Source organism: Mastigoproctus giganteus, chromosome 9, assembly GCF_048544385.1.
Source record: "Mastigoproctus giganteus isolate SK-2022 chromosome 9, ASM4854438v1, whole genome shotgun sequence".
Lineage (NCBI taxonomy): Eukaryota > Metazoa > Arthropoda > Arachnida > Uropygi > Thelyphonidae > Mastigoproctus > Mastigoproctus giganteus.
In genome coordinates, this window is record NC_143583.1 from 105,567,669 (window position 1) to 105,595,284 (window position 27,616).

Consider the following 27,616-nt stretch of genomic DNA (forward strand, 5'->3'; position numbering starts at 1 on the left):
GTTCTTTTGTGACTACATCATAGTATCCAATCAAATTGGTCAGGCAAGACTTTCCCTTAACAAAACCATGCTGTGTCTGAGCTATAATTGAATTCTTGTCTAGATGATCCTGCAGTGCTTCTTTAACCAGTGCCTCCATTAATTTTCCTGGAACAGAAATTAAACACACAGGTCTATAATTACTTGTCAGCCTTTCATCCTCCTTTGTGAATTGGGGTTACATATGGGTACCTCCCCTGAGTCCAAAGAAGCTCTCATAATTATGGCTAGGGGTTTGCTTACTTCCTTTGCTGCCTCCTTTAATATAACTGGATAGATCCCATCCACCCCCGGGTGCCTTTTTTATGTTTATCCTCAATAATTTCTCCTCCACTTTCCTCTCAGTTATTACAAAATCGTCTAGCTCACTGCCAGTGTTTACTTCACCTACGGCATTCCCCTTCCTGAATAACTCCTCATGTGTGAATGTAGATGCAAAATACTTGTTTAGTTTGTTAGCCACCTGAGCAGGATCCTCAACTATTGAACCATCAATATGCAGTGGACCAATCTGATTCATCCCTTTCCTTCTTGAGTTTACATAGGTAAAGAACTCTTTTCTGTTTTTCTTTGCATCCTTTGCCAACGATTTCTCATAATTTACCTTTGCCTGCCTAATCTCCTTTGTGACTTGATTACAGACCAGCTTTATCTATCATAGGCTTCCATGTCACCCATTAATTTGTATGTATCCCATGCATTTTTCTTCTCTGCCATATGTCTCATTAGTTCATCTGAATCCATTTAGGCCTAAACCTTGAACAATATTTCTTAGTTGGTATGTAAAGCCTGGTAGCTTCCAAGAAAACTTCTTTGAATGCTTCCCATTTTTAATTTGCTGTTGGTAACATCATCAGTTGGTCCCACTGTATAGAATTTAAATACTGTCTCAGACCATCGTAGTCGCCTTTACGAAAGCAAAATCCCTTCCCTTTAACCCTGATGTTGTTACCTCTTGGAGTAAATCCAACTTCAGCACACTGTGATCACTGCCACCTAGTGGTTCCTTTATCTGCAAATTCTTAATGCATGAAGAATCACTACTGATAATCAGATCAAGAGTATTGCTCCCTCTAGTTGCCTCCCGAACATGATGATGTAGAAAACAATCATCCAATAAATCCACAAAAGCCTTGTTAGTGTGCGAGTGACCAACCGACAAATTCCATTCAATATCAGGGAAATTAAAATCCCCCATTATAAGACTCTCTGATTTACCGGCCCACTCTATTTCCCTGTACAGTATCTTATTATACTCATCAGAGTCATTAGGCCTCTAGCACACTCCTACTCTCAATTTTGATCTCCCTATGCTTATGTCACACCAAACTGACTCGACACTGCACTGTCCATTGATGTTGACTGGCTTCACTTCCTTGGATATTATGTGTTTCTTAACTAATAGCATAACCCCTCCTCCCTTCCTGTCCTGTCTATCCTTTCTGTACACATTGTATTCACCAAATTCCAGTTCTTTATTCCTTATATCTGTGTGACACCATGTCTCTGATATCCCAACAATATCTGCCTTTGATGTTTTGAGCAATACCTCAAATTCATCAAATTTATTTACCAAACTCCTAGCATTGGTGTACATGCAAGTGTACATGCACCTGTTCTTATTCTTAGCTACCCTAACACAACCCATGTGTTTACTTGTTCCGCGATGACTCCCAGCAGTCTCTGAAATATCCTGCATCTTGTTTTCCAGGCTGCTTCTCATTTCAATAGAAGCAGTGCAAGAATCACTTTCACCTCTGCCAGTGGCTACGGTTAATCTATTAGTCCTTGTATCCCCCCAAACTAGCAGTTTTCCGACCCACCTAACACTGCCTCGATAGCATCAGCAAATATTCTTGCACCCTTTCTATTTAAGTATATCCCATCCTTGTAGAAGCACTCTCTCTTATTAACAAGTACAGACGAGGCTGAAAAAAATTCTATCCCTTGAGTCTTGCACAATCTTTCCAGGGCCAACTTGATCGACAAGGCTCTCATCATATACTCCCTCCTATCATGTCTGGGCAGAATTGCAGACAATTTCAAATTCAACCCCAATTCACGGCTTTTTTTCAACAGTGACCTGTATTTGTTAAGTAATTCCGCCGGTCTCCTACTCTTAATATCATTAGTGCCAACGTGTACAACTATATCACCTTTTGTGCCCTTAAAAGATGATATCCGCTCTACGTTACCAACCTTTGTCCCTGGCAGACATACACTGGTCCTGTTCCACCTATCCTTTTCACAAAGCATGTTCCCCGTTTCCCGGACAATAGAGTCACCAACAACTACTAGTTCCTGTGGGTCCAGTGCATTCTGCCTTGGGGGTTGCCTCTGTGTCACGTGATGCCCAAGTGCAAGCTCTGGCGTTGATGTGGGCAGCTGAGAGCTTGATGGGCCCCTCAATTTAGTTTCTTCGAGGGCATCCACCCTGTCCTTCAAGCTCTCATATAGGCCCATAACAACACTGAGTTGTCGCCTGATTTCCTTACACTCCTTACATCGCACACACACAAAGACATCCCCCATGGCAGTATCATGTCCCGTACCCGATTGCGCCACAAACATCAAGCAAGCAGTGCATTTTAAAAGGCTGTGATTCAGAGGGAACTGCCCCCCCCCCCCCCCTCAGTTCTCCCGAGCCACAGCACTCCCATTAGCTTGAGCCTTTTGCTTTGCTGCTCTGGTCTGAGTCATGATTTCGATTTAATTTCAATAAAATTTTAATTTCAGTACAAAATTAAAACCCTAAACTTGTATCCCAACACAATTATAATAGGTATACAACACAGCTATATAAGCTTGCTTTCTTGCATAATGTGATGCAAGAAAGCAAGTTTATATAGCATCAGCCAAAAAAAACCCTTCTCATTTCACCTCTCCATTCACTCCAAATGTCTGTCTAGTTCTGCCTTGAATCTATTTAAGCTATCAACTTCTACAACGAAAAATCGAAGTTTGTTTCAGCAATCAACTACCTTTTCGCTTAAGGCACATTTATCCTACAATTGTCTTTCCTCAATTTGAATTTATGTCCTCTCAGGCGATTATTCTGAGTAAGAGGAAGAATCCCATCAGCATTGAGCATGCTCGAACCATTCAAGACTTTATACACCTCAATCAGATCACCTCGCAATGCCTAGTCTCCAGACACTGTAATTTGCAAAACTTAAGCCTTTCTTCGTAAGAGCAACCCTTTGTTCCAGTCACTAAAAAATCTTGCTATTTATGCCTGAGACTGACTAACTCCACTACAGAGTGAAAAAAGCCCATTAAAGTTCCTCATGTCATCGACGGGATTCAAACCCAAGCATTTTCCACCTGGCGTGGGGAGGAGGGTGACGATACCACTGTGCTACCAACGCAGACAATTTTTTTCTGAATGTCTTCAATGGACTGAAAATGGGTTCCCTTATGTACACTTTTCAGTTTAGGGAAAAGAAAAAATCACAAGGAACTCGGTGGCAAGTAGGGTGCATGTTCACACACAGGGATTTTTTTTTTTTTTTTTTTTGGCCAGAAACTGGCAAATAGAGAATGCACTCTTGATGTAATCTCATAACTTTCGGTTGATCTGTTGTTCGATTCTTTTTTCTATCATTTTTCCAGAAAACTGCAAAAACACAGGCTTAATGTCTAAGTTTGCAGACAATATGAAGGTTGGCAGGGTTGTTAATGACACTAATGATGGTACGCTACTGCAAGAGGGTCTAGAAACGTAGAGCAAATGGGCTGAGAAGTGGCAACTGTGTGGTACAACAATCATGGTGGTAAAGAATGAAAAGGACCTGGGAATAATTGTGCAGTCAGATATGAAGTTTTCTGAGTAGTGCAGACAGTCTGCAAGAGTAGCTCATTGTGTCTTGTCAATGATATACAGGAAATTTTCTAGCAGGGATAAGGAGGCGATTATCCCCTTCTCTACGGCAATGGTCAGGCCACACCTTGAGTACTGTATACAGGTCTAGAGGCCTCATTTTAAGAAGGATGTAGAGCTGCTGGAACAAGTACAGAGAAGGGCAACACGATTAGTGAATGGAACAAAGGGTTGCTCTTATGAAGAAAGGCTTAAGTTTTGCAAATTACAGTGTCTTGTGACTAGGCAACTGCAAGGTGATCTGATTGAGGTGTATAAGGCCTTGAATGGTTTGAGCAAGTTCAATGCTGATGGGATTCTTCCTCTTGCCCAGATTAATTGCCTGATGGTACATAAATTCAAATCATGGAAAGATGTACAGAAATTTGCCTTTAGCCAGCATGTGGTTGCTTGCTGGAACAAACTTCCATCTGTCATTGTAGAAGTTGACAGCTTAAATAAATTCAAGGCAAAACTAGACAAACAATTTGGAGCGAATGGATGGGTGAAATGGGAAGGTTTTTTTTTTTTTTTTTTTTTGGCTGAAGCTGTATTTATTTAAATTACCAAAACTACATTATAAATATTTTTTTGGTACTTCCACAAGTAACAAGAAGGGCAGACATAGTCACCTGAACCTGTAAAACCCTGCTCTTGTGACCCTTTTTCACATTTATGCTGTGATTTGATTCAGGCATTTTTAGCAGAATCTTTGAACTTAGTGGTGAAAGGACAGTATAATTTCATACTATGCACAAAAATAATGATAGCAGGAATGTTAAAATAAACTGCTCTCCTTTCTTTTATGCTTTGTTAACTATCATTTATCATTTTAAAATTTTCTCTGATATTTCATTTGATGTAATTATTACTTAGAATGTAACTTAGAATGTAATGTGCTTTGTGTATTGACTAATGTAATTTACTAACCTATTATTCTATTTCTGCCTCTTGCTATTCTAACATGAACCTTTATATAAATGTTAAATATCAAATATATTAACTCAGGATCCCACCTGAAATTTCCGCTGATGCAGATTCCTTCACAAAACTAAATTCTTTTTCTGAAACTGAGGAATTTTTTAAGACCTGGATTCTATCTCTATAACCCTGATTGACTTCTTTAATAAGTGACAGTTCTTTAGCAACCATATTCAAATTTCGCTCTAGATGTTGATTAACTGACAGCTGTTTCCTTATCATTTCAAGTTCAAGCTGAATCTCTAACATCTGTGCTTGGCTTTTACGAAGTTCCTATGATATATGCACACAAGTGAATAAAGTTAAAGTAATAACTTCATTTTTTTTTTAGTAAATCAATTTCACAGCTGCTACTACTACTACTACTAACACAATAATCTGTAATTATTTTTTTATCAACTGCAATTTGTATTTTTCGACATAATACATTAATTCTTTATATGTACACTTTCTATGCCTATTATTTTCAAATCACTGCATAATCATTATGTGCTATTGTTCATTACTAATGAAAATATAAAATGCTACTCAACCATTTCCCCTTACTATAGCAATATGGATTGGCATAAATTTTTACCACTAGGTGATAATATAAACTTTTGTGAGTAGTTGTGTACTACACATATTTTTCTAATGTTATTTCATCTGCCTTTGATTAAGATCACCTAAGATTTAAGCTAGTTGAATTTGAAGAACAAGAAACAAGCAAAATTTTAAATGACCTGCAAAATTAAAAATTTGGCTGACCTTTGTTGAAGACTGAATGTCCATCTACAGCCAGCTCAAATGAAAAAAAAAAAAAAAAGCATGTGTTCGTGAGCTAATTTACCAGGGCATCTCACCATTCATGACACTAAGGAATAACTGGGAACTGACCAATACATTTTAATGGCAAAATTAAATGTGTTATGAATTGCATGTTCAATTTTGCTTTCTGCACATTAATTTCTAGCCAAGAACACGATCTTAGTTACCCATCCTTCATACTTGCCAAATCTAGCTCCCTGAGATTTCTTTTTGTTTCTGAGATGAAAATTAAAACTAAAAGGATGGATATTTAATGAAATTTTAAAAAGAGTTAACAAAAATTCAAAGAGGTGCTCCTAGTAGAAACGAAACAGGAATTCCACAAATACCAGTGATCCAGCAATGGCAGGATCACTGGACAAGTTGTATTACATCTTGAGGGATAAATTCAAAGAGAAAGCCATTCAACAGCTGATATGTGAAATTTTTTATTTTTATTTTTAAATTAAAGTCTGGAAACTTTTAGGTAGCACCTTGTATGCAGCTTACATTATGAATCTATAAAGTTAAACAATCATGAATGAAATAAAGACTTCTTTATAAAGATAAATCACCTCTCTGTGAATCACCTTTGTAAAGAAGTCTCTTTCATTCATGATTGATGTAATTCACCAAGTATTAACAGTTAAACAATTGAGTGTATTAGAAACATTCATATACAGTAGAATCCGGATAAGAAATTCCCACATAAGAAGTTTTCCCCTGTACTAGGTTTGGTTTCTTTAGACCCAATTTCAACTCTATATGTTGTAATGCATTATTTTTCCACTTATGAAGTTCCCTGGGTAAAAGGTTTTCCCACATAAAAAGTACATGATAAAGAATACACAGTGTATTATTATAATGACGTTTTCCCACTTAATACGTTTTTTTAAATATAGAAATTATTTATTTTTAATATTAAAAAATATTAAACAATATTTTGTAACCGAACAACTTAATGCCAAGCATCATAGTAAACCACCGAAGTAGATGAAATGGCATCGTTTTTGATATACGTGTATCTCTCCCCAGGGGCTCACATCAGGTGAGTATGGGCTTGGCACACCCAGGGTCCTGAGCTGGATATAATCATTCTTCTCTTTCTTGGTGATTCCTTTCTACTTCTGACACACTCTCTCTCTCTCTCTCTCTCTCTCTCTCTCTCAGGGTAACTCGGGAATTTTTTTTTTTTTTGCTGGTGCAGCATAAGCCCCAGGCTTCCTTGCACCATATGGCTAATAATAATAATAATGGGAACTCCAGAAAATCGAAATCCTGAACACCGGTAGGATAGTCAGAGTTCCTTGACCAACAGTAACAACCGGTGAAATACCACCACTTTGCTTATTGGAGGCTTGAAGTGGTGAAACCCATGTTTAGTCTCTAGAGCAAAGTTTCCGGCACCCCCCTCCCCCCCATACTTCTCCTTCAACCCATGCACGGTACTAAGTACTATAGGTTTTGATACTTTTCATGTTTGGGGTTTTCATTAAAAAAAAAAAAAAAAAAAAAAAAAACACCGGACATTACAACCATCCTGTGTACTTGGTAGCAGTACCCGTCACACAGTGTAATCCCCCAATCAGGGAGAAATAATATAAGAGCAACAACAATAATAATAATCACAACAAATTAAATAATTATATTATAGATTCCCAACCTTCTTTAAAAAAAAAAGTAAGGGGTGCGATGGCCCAGTGGTTAAGACACTGGACTACCGGCCTGATGGATCTGGGCTCAAATCCCACCTTGGTGGAAGCAAGCATGGCTCTATTATGCTGGGAGACCGATATAATAATAATAATAATAAAAAAACCCGCAAAAGTTGCTCTATTGGACTTACCTTCCCCAAGGGCGGAGTGACAGCTACAGCAGACAGTGGCACCATCTGGTGTCACTCATGAGAACTAAAAAAATAAAAACCACTGGACATAAGCTGAAGCTAAATAAGTCCACCTCCATAGATGGATTATGTCACAGAGAAATATTAATCATACTGCATTGAGTGTGGCGCAGGTTAAAGTCACTTGCGTTCATTCCTTAGGCAGAGGGGTCAGTTCGAAAAGTTGGAGACAGTCTCCCGAGCAAGACAGTGGAGTAAGTGGCACTATGCTCCCCCATATGGCTACCACAAGAGAAGGGTAAGACCATCCAGTCCCACCAACTGGAAGTGCTTCCTGCGCAACTGCACTAGTAACCACCCAGGAAGGAAGAAGATGCCAACGCATGAAATAACCAGGTTAGAGACCAATATGACAACATACAGGTCGCGACTATGTACCAAGTGGTTGGAACAATTCCCGGATTTCAGGTCACTGAACAGCGATTAGCGAACCAAAGAAGGCCCATCGTCACAAAGAACCTAATAGCTGCTGCTATCTTGAAAAAAATCAAGCAGGATGTGAGCGATCAACTACAAAGAATATGGTCAATACGGAACCAGAGAAGGAAGAGCAAGAAGAAATACAACCCAGAGTAGCAGAAGTGGAAAGAGACAAAGTCATGATATCCAGAATAGAAGACAAGTGGAAGAAGGCCCTAACAGAATTTGAAGGATTGGACCCCACAAGAACTGCATGTGATACCTAGGCAGAGGCCAAATAAAATCCTGTGGAGAGTAACAGACCACCTCAATCGGCAAATAATGCCACATTACCTTGACAACAATAATGCAATGCTGGAGGCTATCCACACAGCCGTATAATGTGCTGCCATAGCAGCCACTAGGATTAATGGAAAAGAAACAAGGGACCAGCAGCAGAAGAACGGAAAACAGAAGGAATTGCCAGCTTGGGAAAAAAGGCTTCAGCAGAAGATAGAAGAATTAAGAGTCAAGATCGGTCAGTTAACCCAGTACCAACAGGGTAATAGAAGTAAGAAATTGATTGGAAAGGTGAAGAGCATCCTCAAGAGAAACAGCGTCCACAGCAAACATGAGACCAGAAATCAGAGGATAGCTACTTGTGTGTGCTTACCTGCACACACAAGCACCTAGCAGAACAGTTCACTAGAATGATAAGGCACTCAGAGACAATCCCAAAGTTTCTCACTGAAGGAGTCATATGTCTGAAGCCTAAAGATGAAGATACAACAAACACGACGTAATACAGGCCAATCACCTGCCTCCGAACGATGTACAAGATCCTGACCAGCTGCATAACTAAGAATATATCAGACCACTTAGAGAGTCAGAACATAATGGCCAAACAGCAGAAAGGATGCGAGCAAAGGATGCAAGGAGCAATTAACCATAGATGCCGCAGTTATGGAGCAAGCCTACAAGAAGCACCACAACCTATACACGGCATACATCGATTACTGCAAAGCCTTTGACTCCATACCTCATACCTGGTTAATAGAGACCCTGATCTACAAGGTCAATCCGATAGTGACAAACTTCCTAGGATCAACAATGGCAAAATGGAGTACCACCATTAACATCACATGACAACCAGACCAATCCCCATCAGAAGAGGAATCTTTCAGGGAGATGCTCTGAGCCCACTGTGGTTCTGTGTAGCACTCAACCTGCTATCCACCATGCTTAATGGCAGCAAGTATGGATTCTTCTTCAAAGAAGAAAGAAAGAACCTGTACACTCTCACTCTTGAGGGTGGGGTGTACAGGTTCCTTGAGGTTGTCACAGACATTCTCTCAGATATGCCAGACAAGCTGTACTTGCTACCTGGGAGTCTAAAATGCTGATGGAACTGATATCCGGGTGAAATTCAAGTCAAGCGGATCCAATTTCGGTGAAGTCTGGATGGTCTGTGACACCCAAATCCTCTGCTTACACCTTCACGATGGTGGAACTGTTAGTAAGCCTGGGTATAATCTCCATGCACAAGCACACTGTGGAGGACCACCCAGGCATGAACCAATGTAAGCAGGGGTCGAGGTGTTGCGCCCACACCACATGGAGGATTTGTTTGTTTGTTTGGGATCATTAGCAACTAAGGCCATATTGCTCCAGGATATGCGGTGGTCATTCCCTGACCTTTCCGCATCCTCCGTATTTGGTGGTGATGGGTTCGAACCCCGGTCTAATCAAGAAGCGTGTGCTAGCACTACTGCTCCTTCCCACCTGGCTACGAAGGCGCCCACACATGGAGGAATGCCGCCCCTCTGTGTTACCAGGCAATACTAGGTGGAAGATGACTCTCATCAACCAGTGCAATACCACCACTTTACTTATTGGAGGCTTGAAATGGTGGAGCCCATGTTTAGTATCCAGAGCTAAGTTCTGATCAACCTTTCCCCATCTCTTCCATCATGCATTATGACTGATGACTTCTGAGGTTACGATGAACATCATGGCGCGATCCAATATTCCTTACATTTCGAGGCTCTAAAACAGTGTTCGCAGGCTGGCCACTAGTTAATACACCAGAACCGAACCTATTGGTAATTCTTTAGGAGGATTCTGGATCAGCTAGTGTATAATCTTGCTACCTCTACTCTGCCAGATAGTGACTGGAGAGAGTCCGAGTAGTGTGTATGTGGGGGGCATTGTTGAGGCCACGTTATGTCAAGGTTAGTTAGTTAGTTATTTTTGGTTTTTAGGAGCATTAGCAACTAAGGCCATATTGCTCCGGGATATGCGGTGGTCATTCTCTGACCTTTCCACATCCTCCGTATTTGGTGGTGACGGGCTCGAACCCCGGTCTAATCAAGAAGCATGGTTATGTCAAGGATCTGGGTATATTCTTACCACGTGTACACCATTTCCAAAAATTTTATTACTTCAGACAGCACTTTTTCTTATTCCCCCCACTTTTTCTTACTACTGAATACTCCATTAATTGTCAAACTAATAGAGTAAGCTTGCCTGCAAAAAGGTCTAAATCTCCCAAACACTTCCTAGTTCATTTCACAAATATACATGGTCTCAATTCTAATCTCAACGATGTCCATTTCCACTTCCAGTCTGCCAAACCTCGTGTACTTTTTCTGACATATTCTCAGTTATCGGTTGATTCAACTACTGCTCATCTCAGTTGCCCAAATTATTTGCTGTATGATTCCTTTCGCTGCAAAGGTGGTACTTGTGCATATGTCTGTTCCAATATTCCCTGTCAGAGACTTGGTAATTTGGAATCTCCTCTTTTTGATCTTCTCTTGCTTAAAATCTCTCTACCTCATTGTGTCAAATTCATCTGTTGTCTCTACCGTACTCCCAACTCCACTAATCATTTGGAGCTCTTTGACTTCCTCTCTTTGCAACTTGACTTTCTCCAGTCCAACTTTCCTAACACTGAGGTAATTTTCCTTGGTGGTTTTAATGTTCACAACTCCAGCTGGCTTCCGTTTTCTAGTCACACTGACCCAGCTGGTTGAGATGCAGAGGCTTTTTGCAATTACTAATGACCTTGCACAGATTGTTCATTTACCTACAAGAATACCTTACAATCCTAACCATACAGCCAACACGTTTGATCTTTTTTCTCACAAACAACCATTCTAAGTACACAGTCGAAGTGAGTGGTCCTTTAGGTCCTTCAGATCACAACTTGGTGATTGTCTCTTCTCCAATGGAGCCTTTATCTCAGGGCTATTCCCAACCTCATATTGTTTGGCATTACAAGAATGCAAAATGGGATGACGTGTGAGATTTCTTTTCTTCTTTTCCTTGGTTGGATTACTGTTTCAAAACTTCTGATGTCAGCGTTTGCTCATATCATGTCAGTGAAATTATTCTTGTAGGAATGGAATCCTTTATTCCACACTCCACTTTAAAATCTTGTCATTTATCTAAACTTTGGTTTTCCAATAAATGTGCTATGGCTGTTCAAGAGAAGAACGCTGCATATCGTAATTGGCTTGTTTCCAATTCTTCAGTTTCATTTTCTGCCCACACCAAAGCTCGCAACAATTGTAAAGCAGTCATTAATCAGTCCAAACTAGATTTTGCTATTACTAATTGCAAAATCTATTGCAATTAGTAATTGCAAAATCTAAGAGTAGAAAACTTGCTTTTTGCCCTAATGGTAGCCAAGCATTCTGGTCTCTTGCCAAAGCTATTGGCTGCAACTTTTGCCCATCTCTTCTCCCACCTCTGTCAAAACCAGATGGTTCTGTTGTCACTTCAGCCAAGGATAAAGCTGATCTGCTAGCATCCCATTTTTCTTCCAAATCATGTATTAATGACCTTGGAAAAACACCTCCCACCATTCCCAACACGCTCCATTCAATGCCTCCTGTGGTCTTCCGTCAAAAGGATATCAGAAGGATTTTGATGAATCTTGATGCTAAGAAAGCTCCAGGTCCTGATGGTATTTCTCCACTTGTTCTCAAAACCTGTGCTCCTGAACTTACTCCTATTCTTTGCCGCCTTTTTTCACTTTCTTATTCCAAAGGTGTTTTTCCTTCTGCTTGGAAATTTGCTCATATCCAGCCAGTTCCTAAAAAGGATGACAAATCCCTCCCATCCAATTATCGTCCCATTGCAATTACTTCTACTCTTTCTAAAGTAATGGAGAAATCAATTAACCGCCAACTCTTAAACTACCTAGAAACCTTCCGTCTGATCAACGATCGCCAGTATGGATTCCGTCAGTGTCGATCCACTGGTGATATTCTGGCTTATGTTACCCATGTATGGACTAATTCAATGGAAAGGTTCGGTGAAACACAAGTAGTTGCTCTTGACATCTCAAAGGCTTTTGATCGTGTTTGGCATAAAGGTCTCCTAAACAAGCTTCCATCTTATGCTTTGCCAACTATTTTTAGTAATTGGTTATCCAGTTTTCTCTCTGATCGCTCACTGAGGGTGATGGTAGATGGCTCTCTGTCTTCTAACTTCTCCACTAATGCCGGTTTCCCCCAAGGTTCAGTTCTTTCCCCCACTCTTTTCCTCTTGTATATCAATGACCTTCTTCCACTGACTGGAAATCCTATCCATAGTTTTGCCGATGATAGCACATTGCATTCAACTTTCCATTTTGAGAAACCTTGCCCTGCCCAATCAGCTTCAACTTCTTGAATATCCAGTACCAATTCCTTAAATGCCGATCTCCAGGTAATTCTCTAGTGGGGCAAAGACAACTTAGTTGATTTCAATCCTTCTAAAACTCAGTCTTCTCTTATATCTCGCAAAAAGAAATCTTCTGCTCCTATGCTTATCTTTGGTGACGCTCCGATTTCTAGGCAAAATGATATCTCTCTTTTGGGGATTACCCTGACTTCTAATCTCTCTTGGCACAAGCACATTACAAATATTGCTTTCTCTGCATCTAAAAAACTTGGTTTTCTCTTTTGCTCTTGGCGTTACTTTTCTTCCAAATAGCTGTTCACTCTGAATAAATCACAAATCTGCCCTACCATGGAATATTGCTCTCACATCTGGGATGGTGCCTGCAAAACCTCTGTCAGACTTGTGGATTCCATTCAGAAGAGGGCAGTTAGGTTAATTAATGACTCCTCTCTAACAGAGTCTTTCCACTTGCTGTCTCATAGACGTACTGTTTCTGCTGCATGCCTTTTCTACAGATATTTCCATGGGCACTGTTCTTCTGAATTGGCTTCTATAATTCCTGCTCTTACTCTTTCAAAACAGTCCAAACACGTGCCACCACCAGCCAACATCCATTTACTGTCCAACTTCAAACTCACAGAACCAACTTTTTATCTTTCTCGTTTATTCATCTGGTCTATCAGGGGTCTGACAGACTTGATAGAGCAACAGAAAACAGCGATAGTTAACCTGAAGGATTACTTCGAGAACAACACAGCACCACTCCACCAGGCCATAAAGAAGATAGATAAGTGGTATACCCCACTCAACGAGGAGCCCACCCCACCCAGACGTCACAAGAAACGAAGCTAGAAAGATGGGCAAAGATAGTCCATGGCAGATACTACAATGACTTCCATTAAGATCACATCAATAACACTGTTTCCGATGCATGGCTCACAAGCGGGATGCTCTTCCCCGAGACTGAAGGATTCATGCTGGCCATCCAAGACCAGGTAACCAACACCAGAAACTATAGAAAATACATCGCAAAGGAGCCCGGAATGTCAGATGACACATGTCAACGATGCCACCTGCCCCCAGAAACGATCCAACACATCAGTGCAGGATTTAAGGTGATCACCCAGACTGAGTACACTAATAGACATGACCAGGTAGCTAGGATAATACATCAGATGCTAGCAAGGAAATACCATTCGACCAAAGAAAGTGTACCATACTACAAGTATGAACCCCAGGCAGTACTAGAGGCATCAACCCAAAAGCTGTACTGGGACCGCGCCATAATAACGGATAATACCATCCCACACAACAGACCGGACATAACCGTTGTGGACAAGATGGAAAAGACTACGTACCTGATTTGGCATAACGGTGCCCAACACTAGCAATGTCCAGAAAACCCATGAGGAAAAAATTAGGAAGTACACGAACCTGAGACATGAGGTCAAGGAGATGTGGTCTATGCAAGAAGTAACAACCATCCTGACATCGTGTCAACCACTGGTATGGTGCCAAAGACACATAGCAGCCTAGCAGCAATAGGTCTCCCAGAGAACACCTACAAGTTGCAATCCTGGTCACTTGTAGGATAGTCAGAGATTTCCTCGACCAACAGTAACACCAGACATTACAACCACCCTGTGTACTTGGTAGCAGTACCCGTCACGAAATGGAATCCCCCAATCAGGGAGAAATAATATAACAACAATAATAATTATAATATTGTGAATGCCTTCACGAGTTGTCCTGATATTGCACTACCTTCAATAAGCAACGCTTCACCAATGCAGAAGACTAATGTTACTTATTCTCAGTGACCACAAGCCCTGCCTTTGACTATGGAAAATTCACTAATTGAACAAATTAGTGCCAAGCATCATTTTAGTTCGTAATAAACCACCGAAGTAAGTGAAGTGGCATCGTTTCTGTTATATCTCATATTGTGAATGCCTTCACAACGAGTTGCCCTGATATTGCACTACCTCCAATAAGCAACGCTTTGCCAATAGAGAAGACTAATGTTACTTATTCTCAGTGGATATCACCACCCAAGCAGACTTCTTTATAAAGACTTCTCTGTGAGTCACCTTTGTAAAGAAGTCTATTTCATTTATGATATCTCATGCCCGGAAGAGAGATTCCAGCACAAGAAGTTTTCTCCTGTACTACGTTTGGTTTCTTAAGTCCCAATTTCAACTCTATATGTTGCAATGCATTATTTTCCTGCTTAAGAAGTTTCCCGGGTAAAAAGTTTTCCCGCATAAAAAGTTTGTGATAAAGAATACGCAGTGTATTGTTATAATGATGTTTTCCCACTTAATGTTTTTTTAAATATAGAAATTATTTATTTTTAATATTAAAAAATATTAAACAATATAAACATTTGGTAACCGAACAACTTAGTGCCAAGCATCATATTAGTTCATAGTTGTTGTTGTTGTTGTTATTTGGTTTTTAGGAGCATTAGCAACTAAGGCCATATTGCTCCGGGATATGCGGTGGTCATTCCCTGAAGGACCTTTCCGCATCCTCCGTATTTGGTGGTGACGGGCTCGAACCCCGGTCTAATCAAGAAGCGTGTGCTATGCACTGCTGCTCCTTCCCACCTGGCTACGGAGGCGCCTTATTAGTTCATAGTAAACCACCGAAGTAGGTCAAAGGGCATCATTTCTGATATACATGTAGAAGACTAATTTTACTTATTCTCAGCAAATACCATCACCCAGGGGTGGTGGTATCCACCAAGAATAAGTAACATTAGTCTTCTCCATTGGCGGGTGGTGGTATTTGCCTAGAATAAGTAACATTAGTCTTCTCCATTAGCGGGTGGTGGTATTTGCCTAGAATAAGTAACATTAGTCTTCTGAATTGGCGAAGCATTGCTTATTGGAGGTAGTGCCATATCAGGGCAACGCATTGTGAAGGCATTCACAATATGAGAAATAACAGAAATGATACCATTTCACCTAGCGGTTTTCTACGAACTAAAATGATGCTTGGTTATATTTGTTATATTTTGGTTTTTAGGAGCATTAGCAACTAAGGCCATATTGCTCGGGGGATATGCGGTGGTCATTCCCTGACCTTTCCGCATCCTCCGTATTTGGAGGTCACGGCTCAAACCCCGGTCTAATCAAGAAACGTGTGCTACGCACTGCTGTTCCTGCCCACCTAGCTACGGAGGCGCCTAATGATGCTTGGCACTAACTTGTTCATTAGTGAATTTTTTGGTGGTTTACTACTAACTAAAATGATGCTTGGCACTAACTTGTTCATTAGTGAATTTTTTGGTGGTTTACTGCGAACTAAAATGATGCTTGGTACTAACTTGTTCATTAGTGAATTTTTTCGTGGTTTACTACGAACTAAAATGATGCTTGGCACTAACTAGTTCATTAGTGAATTTTTTCGTGGTTTACTACGAACTAAAATGATGCTTGGCACTAACTTGTTCATTAGTGAATTTTCCAAGTAAAAGACTTTCAGTGCTAAAACCATTTTAGTATAAACATTTTGATATAATGGAAGTGACATATTGCAATTGTTTTCATCGATATCTATAATTGGATGCATTAGTAGAGGCATATGATGCAAGAAAGCAAGCTTATGCAGTACCAGCCAAAAAAAAAAAAAAAAAAAAACGCTCCCATTTCACCCCTCCTTTCGATCAAAATACCTGTCCAACTCAGCCTTAAATTTATTTAGGCTATCAACTTCCACAACAAAGGATGGAAGTCTGTTCCACCAACCAATTACCTGCTGGCTAAAGGCAAACTTTTGCACATCTATCCTACATCTGTCTTTCCTCAATTTGAATTTATGCCCTCTCAGGTGATTATTCTGAGCAAGAGGAAGAATCCCATCAGCATTGAGCATGTTCAAACTATTCAAGGCTTTATACACCTCAATCAGATCACCTCGCAGGTGCTTACTCTCCAGACAGTGTAATTTGCAAAACTTAAGCCTTTCTTCGTAAGAGCAACCCTTTGTTCCATTCACTAATCTTGTTGCCCTTCTCTGTACTTGTTCCAACAGCTCTACATCCTTCTTAAAATGAGGCCTCCAGACCTGTACACAGTACTCAAGGTGTGGCCTGACCATTGCCTTATACAAGGGGATAATCACCTCTTTTGAAACATGGCGCCTCTGTAGTCAGGTGGGAAGGAGCAGCAGTGTGCAGCACACACACTTCCCGACCAGACCACCTTATATTTCATCGACCACCTTAAGATGGTCGAACAGTTCTGAATTACTTAGTGACTGTTGCTCTGTCTTACTGTACTGTAATTGTGACCGTTTAAGGTGTGTTGAAACTCCAAAGGAGCTCATTCTTCCAACTTGGTAATGCGTTTAATGAACAGAATGTTAAGCAATTAGAAATCCTCAGTTTACAAATGTTTCCCATAGGCAGAGTAAAATATTTATAAATTCTGAAATAATACTTAAAATCATTTTTAACTTATGTATGTTTTTATTTTTAGTTGTTTAGTTAATATTTTGTACCCTTAGTTATTTTCCCTTCTAAGAAGTTCTAAACCTCCAGTCCCTTGGAAAACTTCTTATTCGGGTTCTACTGTAATTTGAAATTGTGATATCAGCATTTAACAGATGTTATTATTAAGTCACTATACAAAACATTACAATGATAAAATAAAAATATTAACCAGTAGTTTCTAATGATTCGTGGACAGATTAAGCCATGATGCACTAAGTCTAGGTATAGTAGTAGTAGTAGTAACATTAATAATGGCAAATGATGCAAGAAAGCAAGCTCATACAGCATCAAGAGAAAAGAAAAAAAAAAAAAAATCCAGTTCACCTATCCATTGTGTCTAGTTCTTCCTTCAATTTATTCAAGGAAGACTAGACAAATGGTTGGTTGATTCCAGCAATCAACCAGTCACTGGCTGAAGGCAAACTTCCACTCATCTATTATGCAGCGATCATTCTTCAATTTGATTTTATGCAGTGTCACGTGCTGTCTGAGCAAGAGGAAGAATTTCATCACCACTGAGTTTTCTCAAGCCACTCAAAGCCTTAAACACTTCAATCAGATCACCTTGCAGGTGCCTAACCTCCAGATGCTGCAATTTGCAGAACTGAACATTTCTTAGCAAGTGCATCCGTCTATTCCCATCACTAATCTTATTGCTCTTTGTACCCATTCAACTGCTCTAAATCCTTCCTAAAATTGGGCCTTCAAACCACTCATCTCAAAGAATGCAGTACTCACAAGGTGGCTGACCATTGCCTTATACAATGGTATAATCATCTTACTATCCCTGATGGAAATATTCTTGAATATCATTGACAAAACACCATAAGCTGTCCTGGCAGCTTGTCTGCACTGCTCAGAGAACTTTGTATCAGACTGAGAAATTACTCCCATATCCTTTTCGTTTTTCACTACCCTGAGTATGGATTCGTTTTCCACTACCCTGAGTAATATACCCACACAATTGATATGTTATTCTGGGATTACTGCTACCCATATACAGTAGCTTGCATTTGTCAATGTTAAATGTCAATTGCCATTTCTCAGCTCAGCTGCCTAATTTTTCTACATCTTCTTTAGCAGCATACCTTCATTAATGTTAAGCGTTAAAGGTTGGCAAGGTTAACTACCCTGCCAACCTATGTATAATCTGCAAACTTAGACATTAAACCTGATATATATCCTTATCAATAACATTAATAAATACAAAAAACAACAATGGGCTGAACATAGAACACTGTGGGACTCCACTAACAACATTAGTAAACAAAGTGCAGTGTCAATCGATAACCACTCTCTGTCTTCTCCCACTCAATCATCCTTTTGTCCACAGCAACAACTTTCCCATAATGCCACACTACTCCAATTTTTATAGCAGTCTTTTATGTGCAACGGTTTCAAAAGCTATCGTGAAATCTAAGAACACGATAACAAAATTATTTTTTGCATCCAGTTTCTTTGTCATTAACCGGTGGCTCCATTATTTTCCTTGCAACAGATTTTTCATTACTCATGTCACCCTTTGATCCTCCTTTGTGAATTGGGGTGCATTGACACATCTCCAGTCCACAGGTACTTCCTCTGTATACCTGACACTCCTACTCTCATTTTTGTTTTTCTAGTGCTTATGTCACACCAAACTGACCCAACACTGCACTCGTCACATCACCCAAGTAAACTGGATGCACTGCCTTAGATTTTATGTGCTTCTTACCTAGGTTTAGGACTAAATAGATGTCAGATGAACCAATGAGACTCAGGGTAGAGAAGAAAAATGCGTGGAATGCATATAAATTATCAGGCAACACAGAGAGGCCTATGGTAAATATAAACTAGTCTATAATCAAGTCACAAAGTAGGTTAGGCAAGGCAGATTACAAGAAAACTTTGGTAGAGGATGCAAAGAAAAACAGTAAAGACTTCTTTACTTATGTAAACACTAGACGGAAGGGAACGAATCAAATTGGTCCACTTGATATTGATGGTTTGATTGTTGATGATCCTGCTCAGGTTGCTGACAAATTGTATGAGTATTTTGCATTTATGAGTGGTGATCATTTAATTTGCAGTCTGGTGCAAGATTTTATGCTTACTGTGTGAACTTTCCATAACTGCCACAAGAGGCACACTCTCCTTGATTGCTACTGAGCAGACTCTGTGTGCACATGCCAGTACTTGTAGAAATAGAGTTGCATGAAGAGAGTCTTTTAGCCATGCATCACTGATGATCGTTTTGAAGCAACTATCATGGCAGATATACAGAATGAACAGCTACATGTGATTCATTATTGTGTCAGACAGGGCTTAAATTCATCAGAAACAGTTAAAGAGATAAATGGAGTGTATGGTAATGATGCTCAAATTTAAATGGCACAAGCGATTCAGTGAAGGCTGTGAGCCTGTTGCAGATGACCCAAGACCTGGTCAGCCATACTCAACAACTCCTGAGCAAATCGCAAAAGCCCAGGATATCTTGGATGAAGACAGGTGAATTACACTTCACGAATTAGCTGTTAGAATGTCCATTTCATATGGCAGTGCTCACAGTATTGTGAAAGATCACCTGAAAATGTCGCAAATTTGTGCTCACTGTATTCCACACAATTTGACTTCCAGAACAAAAACAGCAAATAGTAGACTTGTGCAAAGAAATGATTGATCATTTTGAAACATGGGGTCAAAACTTCTTAAATGGAATACTGACTTGTGATGAAACTTGGATTTTTCACTATGATCTAGAGACAAAACAACAGTTGAGAGAGTGGAAACATTCTGATTCACCAAGACCTAAGAAATTTTGAGCTTCTCGCTCAGCTGACAAACAAATGGTTCTTGTGTTTTTTGACATAACAGGCATTCCTTTGTGCCTCATGGAACAACTACAAATAAGGAAGCATACTCCGAGGTTCTCAGAGTCAACTTCACCGTGAAACTTCATTCACCAACAACTTCATTCGTGAGAAATGTCAAGAACTTTCTGGCGTGAAGTGGTTTCTCCATCAACAGTCCCAGGCCCCATACGGCTAATATTGTGCAGGCAGTGATCAATGCCATAGGTGCCACATCCCCCTTATTCACTGGACTTAGCCCCATGTGATTTCTTCCTGTTTCCATGTGCGAAGAAAGCTCTGAAAGACAAGCGTTTCATGTCCGACAATGAAGCTCACAGAGCCACAACAGAAGCACTTCATAGTCTTTCGAAAAATGGCTTTTAATGTGTGAACACAATGGTGGCAAAAGTGTGTAAAGTTCAAGGGAGAGAATTTTGAGAAGGAGAAATCCACAGAAGATTCAGATGATGACAATTAAGATAACATCTTGCACCAGTATGCGAATTAAATGATTACACCTTGTACATTCACACATGAGGAATTCTTTAGGGAAGGGGATGCCAGAAGTTTATTGAACTCTAACAGGAAGCTAAATGATTTTGTAATAAATGAGAGCAAAGTGGAGGAAAAATTGTTGAAGTTAAACATAAGAAAGGCAAATGGCATTTATTCAGTTATATTAAGGGAGGCAGTGGAGGAAGTAAACAAACCTTTAGCCATAATTATGAGAGCATGCTTGGATTCAGGGGAGGTCCCCACAGACTAGACATGTGAGAATGTATTGCCAATTCAGAAAGGGGGACCAAAGGGTGAACAACTAATGAACAACTAATTACAGACCTGTTAGTTTAACTTCTGTTCCAGGGAACATAATGGAGTCACTGGTAAAAGAAGTACTACAGGATCATCTAGTCAAGACTGCAGTTATACTTCAGAAAAAGCATGGGTTTGTTAAGGGGAAATCTTGTCTGACTAATTTGATTGGATACTACAATGTGGTCACAAAGGAAATGGATGCAAAAAAAAATAATTTTGAAATCATATACTTAGATTTCAGGAAAGCTTTTGATACTGTTGCACATAAAAGAATGCTTTACAAGCTGGAGCAGTGTACCATTAAGGGCAAGTTGCTGCTATGGATAAAGGGATGGTTGATTGGGAGAAGATGGAGTGGTAATCAATGGATTCTGCTCTTCATGGACTAATGTTATTGGTATATTTTCCCAGTGTTCCATGTTGGGCCCACTGTTGTTTCTACATTTATCAATGACATGAAAACATATCAGGCTTAATCTCCATGTTTTCAGATGATACAAAGGTTGGCAGGGTGATTTATGGCAGCAATTAATGTATGTTTCTGCAAGAAGAGGTAGGAAAATTAGGCAGATGGGCTGAGAAATGGAAATTGAAATTTTACATTGACAAATGCAAGATACTGCATATGGGTAGCAGTAATCCCGGAGTAGCACTCAAACTGTGTGGTACTATTCTCAGAGTAGTGGAAAATGAAAAAGAACTTGGATAATTGTGCAGTCTGATATGAAGTTCTAAAAGCAGTGCAGATTCATTCATGCAGATTGTATAAGGCAATGGTCAGACCACATCTTGAGTACATGTCTGGAACTCTCATTCTAGGGAGGATGTAGAGCTGCTGGAACAGGTACAAAGAAGGACGAGATTTTTGAAAGGAACAAAGAGATGATTTTACCAAGAATGGCTTCAGTTCTGCAAACTGCAGCATCTGGAGATTGGACACCTGAGATGTGATCTGATTGAGATGTTTATGGCTTTGAATGACTTGAGCAAACTCAATATACTGAGGGATTTCTTTCTCTTGCTGAAACTGTGCATGAGGGGATATAAATTCAAATGAAGAAGGATGGTTGCAGAATAAATGTGCAGTTTTCCAGCAGCCAATGGGTTGTTGATTGCTGGAACAAGCTTCTATCCATTGTTTGAATTGTATGTGTAAGTAGTTAGCTTGAATAAATTTAAGGAAAAACGAGACAAACTATTGGAGGGAATGAATAAATGAAATAGGAAGTGTTTTTTTTTTTGCTGATTCTGCATAGGCTTCCTTTCTTGTATCATATGCCACTACTATATAACTAAGCACATAATCCCTTCCACCCCTCCTGTCCTGTCTCCTTTCTTTATACATTGTATCCTCCATATTCAAATTCCACATCTATTATATCTTAGTGACACCATGTCTTCTATATCCCTACAGTGTCTGCATTTGATGACTTGACCAGTGCTTCACAGATAAGCGATATGCAGCCTACAAATAGGTTACCCAGTAAGAATGTGTATAATCCAAAAAAGTAGTAAAAAAAAAAAAAAAAAAACCACTACCCATTTCTACATGATGAGATGGAAGTTTGTTCCCACAATCACCTAACTGCTGGCTGAAGGCAAATTTCACATCTGTCCTGCGACCATCCTTCCTCAATCTGAATTTATGACTCCTTACATGTAGAGCAAGAGGAAGGATGCTATCAGCAGTGAGCTTAATCCATTCAAAGCTTCAAAACCTCAATCAGATCTCTCAGATGACTAGTCTCCAGATGCAATTTGCAGAACTGAAGCCTATAAAAGCACCTTTTTGTTCCCCCCTACTAATCTCACTGCTCTTCTCAGCACCTGTTCCAACAGATCCATATTCTTCATAAAATGAGGCATCCAGACCTGTATGCAGTACTCAGATGGCCTGACCTTTGCCTGATATTTGTTGTCTATGTTAAACTTAAATTGCCACTTCTCAGCTATCTGCTTAATTTTCTAGAACTTGTTGCAGTAGCATACATTTATTACTGTCATTAACCTGCCAACTTTCATATCATCTGCAAACATAGACATCAAGCCTAATATGTCTTCTTAAATATCTTTAATAAATATAGATAACCACAATGGGCTCAGCAGTGAACCACGGAGGACTCTACTAATAACATTATTCCAAGAAGAGCAGTGCATATCGACAAACACCTTTTATCTTCTCTTACTTAACCATCTCTTCATCCATAGCATTTTTTCCTAATGCCAAACTGATCCAAGTTGTACAGCAGTTTTTTATGTAACAGTATCAAAAGCTTTTCTGAAATTTAAGTATATGATGTAAAATTTTTTATTTTTTCCATCCAGTTCCTTTGTTACTGCATCATGTTATCTGATCTGAATGGTCACGCAAGATCACTCTCTAACATGTTTGCTGAATTGACACATTTAATTGTTCAATGGTAACAATATACAAGTGGTATAAAAGTAAAGGCACATGAAACTAATTGCCGGATTCTGTCAGTATACTGATTGAACTCTGCGCTACTAGCACTAACAATTCATTTTTGTTTATGCCGCAGTACATGTTTTTATTTTTTTCCTGCTTGTGTTGATTTTTCTTCGGTATAAACTTTCAATAAAATTTTGAGTTTTGTTCTAATTTACAGCTGAGCCCAAAAGTAAGTGCTCACTCTTAGCTATCAATTCCAGGCTCTTACTTTTTCAACTATCATTTATGAATTTCTGGAATGTTGAGGATTTTGGAATGTTATTTCTCATCATTCTGAAAATTATGGCTCATCGAATGGGCTCTCTGAAATATAGGTGACAGCGAACATGTTAAGAAATCTATTTTGTGAGTGCAGTATAACTGCATTCCTGTTTAGATGATCCTGGATTACTTTTTTAACCAGAGACTCCATATTTTTCCTGCAACAGAAGTTTCCTTTTATCCCCCCCACTTTGTGAAATGCAGATTCTTTGCACATCCATATGGTATCCCATATTGTGATACCAAATGGACACTGATAACAAGCGAGCACTTTACACATGAAAATGACATCCACAAGAATTTCAAAACATCATCAAATTGGCTTCTAAATGGTTGGGCTATTGGAATTTTTTCTGAAAAGTTTTCTTTCAGTTTGTTTTAATAAACTTGATAATTTTTTGCCTTTAAAAATTTACATGGAGTGCAATGTTATTTAATCTTTTATTAGAATTGAATATCATCATCATAAATATCATTCAGATAATTCTTCTCCATTAGCTGTGATATTACGTGAGGAGATCCATAGTTGAGAATCCTGTCCTAAAGCCAGCTTGCTCTTTTGGTTGATTCTCATCAAGTATTCTTTCTAATCTGTTAGTAATAACCCTTGTGAACAACTTGTTGATGTACAACAAGTTAATTGGTCTATAATTTTCAATTTCTGATTTGTCTCCTTTCTTATGTAGCAAAATTATGATTGCCTTATTCCGCTCCTTAGGGTTATGACTTTCCTAATGTATTTTGTGAAGAGCCTTGCCAGTTTCTGTGTCATATCTCTTTCTCCCAACTACAGTAACTTCATTTTCACCAAGGGCTTTTTGATTCTTCATTTTCTTCAATGCATGTTCTATCTCATCATGAAGGATATCAGGCATGTTACATGTGTTGAAAATTTGTAATCCAACTCCCCCCCCACCACTGTTGACATCATTCCCTTGCTCCTTATATAATGCTTTATAGTAGAAGAAAGCATTATGCCTTCTCTGTTATTTATAAGTACACCATCACTATTCTTCAGATTCAGTATCATTTGTCTTTCTGTATTACTATTCATGACTGCTGATTTAAGTCCTTTGTTTTCCCTTAATGTTTGTTTTACTTTTCTTGTGTTATATCTTCTTATGCCCTCTCTCAGTCTCTTTCTAATGGCTTTGTACAACTCAGCATACTCAATTTTGTCCTTGTCAGTGTTTATCTTGCTCTTCATTTGTCATCTCAGTTCATCATGACAAGTGTTTCTTGACTAATTTTTTCTTTTTTAGATTTCTTTTTACCTACAGGTTTCTTGAGCTTTATCATTTTCAGAAAGTTGTCATATTCCTCATCGATATCTTGGTCCTGAAAGGTCTGCAGATGCTCAAACTTGTTCCTAAGTTCAGTACATACTGCTTTTTCTCCTCTGCTGTTATTTCAAAGACCTTCGTATTATTTACTTCAGTCAGTTTTTTTTTCTTTTTTTTCCTTACATCTATATCAAGTGTGCCTCTTACCATTCTGTGATCACTCCAACATTTACCTTGATCAGGACGGTAACATCGTTCATAATATATCTTCTGTTAGTGAGGATGAAGTCAAATTCATTAGTTGTTAATCCATTTGGGCTCTTCCATGTTCACTTTCTGTTCACCCTTTTCTTGAAAAAATAAAAAAAAAGTGTTCACTACTAACTTTCCTTGAGATTCTGCAAATTCCACAAGTCTTTTGTCTCTTTCATTTCTTTCACCAATTCCAAAATTTCCTAGTTTATAAATTTCCTATAATCACATATACCCAAAGTGAAAAACACACACACACACACATATGAAATTATTTTATCCATTACGCTGTTGGTTCAACTGTCTTTTTTGTGGTTTTCAGTTTAAAAAAATGTTACTATTGAGCTTATACTACATTCTAATACCTTTCTATTGGGATTTTCATAAGAAAAAAAAACCTGTTATATATTGTACTTGTAATATCCTGATTTACAATGCCAGTTAGTCATTCACACAAATGCATTAAATACTTAATTTTATATTTAAAAATTAAATCATTAAACTCTGGTTAACATAATTGGTTGATTCTTGGTTGAGACTTTTTAAATGATATATGAATATCATTTATCTTTGTAGACAGAGAACTTGAGGCTAATATGTAAACAAAATATATATTCGAAAATAGTTTTGATAATGTATAATAGATCAATATCTGCCTAGGGGCATACCAGTTCCAGGTGACAAACAGATGGGGCAGACTAATAGTTAAAACCCAACTGCAACCTAATTGCTACTGCTTCAATGCTTGTTGTGGGTAATGACAAGCTCTGAAATGGCTCATAGTTATCTGCAAAGACAGCATTCCTCCATGGGCAGTTAATATCCAATTTTATCCTTTAAGATGATATTGAGATCATTCAATGAAAAGCACAAAGGTTAAATACAAGTTATATTTTACAATCAACAAGGAAAATATGTATGTCAATCTTCAATGTAGTCTCTATTATGTTCAACATATTTCCAACACAGCACTAATATCTATATTCCACGAAAGAAATTTTGCAAATGGTGTTCAAGTTATTTTTGCAATGCTCTCAACCTCTCCATCTGAGGAGAATTGATGTCCTCTCAGTGCATCTTTTAGCAGACAAAAAAAAGGTGATAATCACATACAGTTAAGTCTAGTGAATATGGAGGATCAGGTAATACCTTAAACTTCATTTTCCACATCTGATTTGCTGTTGAATGGGAACTACCATGTTGCAGGACACAAACCATGATGGTCCTTTCAAATTTCTGGATTTAAATGGTTCAGGTTAGTACATCACAGTATTTGTCACTTGCCATTGTTCCTCCTCTCTCCAGATAATGTTTTAGAATCACTCCTTTATGATCCCAGAATACAGTGGGAAACACTTTTCTGGCTAATATTTTGGCAAGGCCTTTCTTTTGTTGAGATGCACTTAGATAGTGCCACTCTGAGCTTGCACATTTGTTTTCTGGTATGCAATAATGCACCAAGAAATTCATCTCTGGTCACTATGTATTCTAAGAATGGGTTTCCTTTGTTCTCATAATATCCAAGAAGTTCATAACACACATTAAGTCATTGTTCCTTCAATTCTTGTGTTAAATGCTGAGGAATTCACGTGCACATACCTAGGTTAGGACTTTTTCAAGGCGCAGTTTGAGAAGGATATAATGGTTGTTCATTAGAAATCAATATATAAGAAAAAACACTTTTACTGTGTGGAGATTTATGTACAAGTGTAGTTGGTTAATTGCACTTTTAGCAGTAAACTATGAGTATCTACAGACAATAAATTTGTAAACTAATTTATTTGTAAACTAATGTAAATTTGTAAACTAATGACATTTCAGGAGTCTTGCCAAATCCTATCATATACCATCAAAGAGCTGTAATTAAATAAAAACAACAATGGGTATAAGAGAAAATTAAAAAATCATATAAAATTAAATTAAACTCAAATTGAATAATAAAATTTGCAACAATCTAGGACTTCTTAGAGAATGTTACTGAACAGATATTATATGACATACCTCAAAGAAAGGGAGAGTAACCCCTGCCTATTAGTAAACTGCTGGCAACAGAATCAGTTGAATGTCTATATAGATGTGATTATGCCTAAGCATTGGTCTAAATCAAGTACTTTTGCACATAATTACTCAATTTATTTTAGGTGCTTATAAATAAAATTTTCTATACCACTGCATATTTGATGCCTACTAAACATTCTCACTGGAATAAAATAAATGAAATCCACTTACTTGATGGCTTGAAATGAGATATTTGTACAATAATAATTTATCCAACATTATTTAAAGTATAATGCTCAACACAGAATATCTAAGTGAAAACAAGGAAAAAAAGTATGAAAGAATGTGAAAACACAGAAAAAAGAATACGTACATTGCAACTACTGGAAATGTATGTGACACAATTATGTGATGAATGTCATAGTAACAAGCAGTTTGCAAGTACAGCTGTCTAAACTGGAATTTTTAAATAAAGAAAGTGAAAGAGAGATAAAACAGTGAGTGGCATGTGTAATTTATATTATTGCAGTTAATAAAGCTAAATTTGTATTTTATAATTTACTAGG

The 27,616-nt window shown here is 38.5% G+C and overlaps 1 protein-coding gene across 1 annotated transcript in view; it reads right to left on the minus strand.

Moving 5' to 3' along the window:
- Positions 1-27,616, minus strand: part of LOC150080619 (hamartin-like) — a 124,645-nt gene that overhangs the window by 44,724 nt on the left and 52,305 nt on the right. The window contains exon 6 of the mRNA XM_090380758.1: positions 4,915-5,152. Coding sequence (XP_090236884.1) covers positions 4,915-5,152 — 238 coding nt within the window. The remainder of the gene's footprint in view (positions 1-4,914; positions 5,153-27,616) is intronic.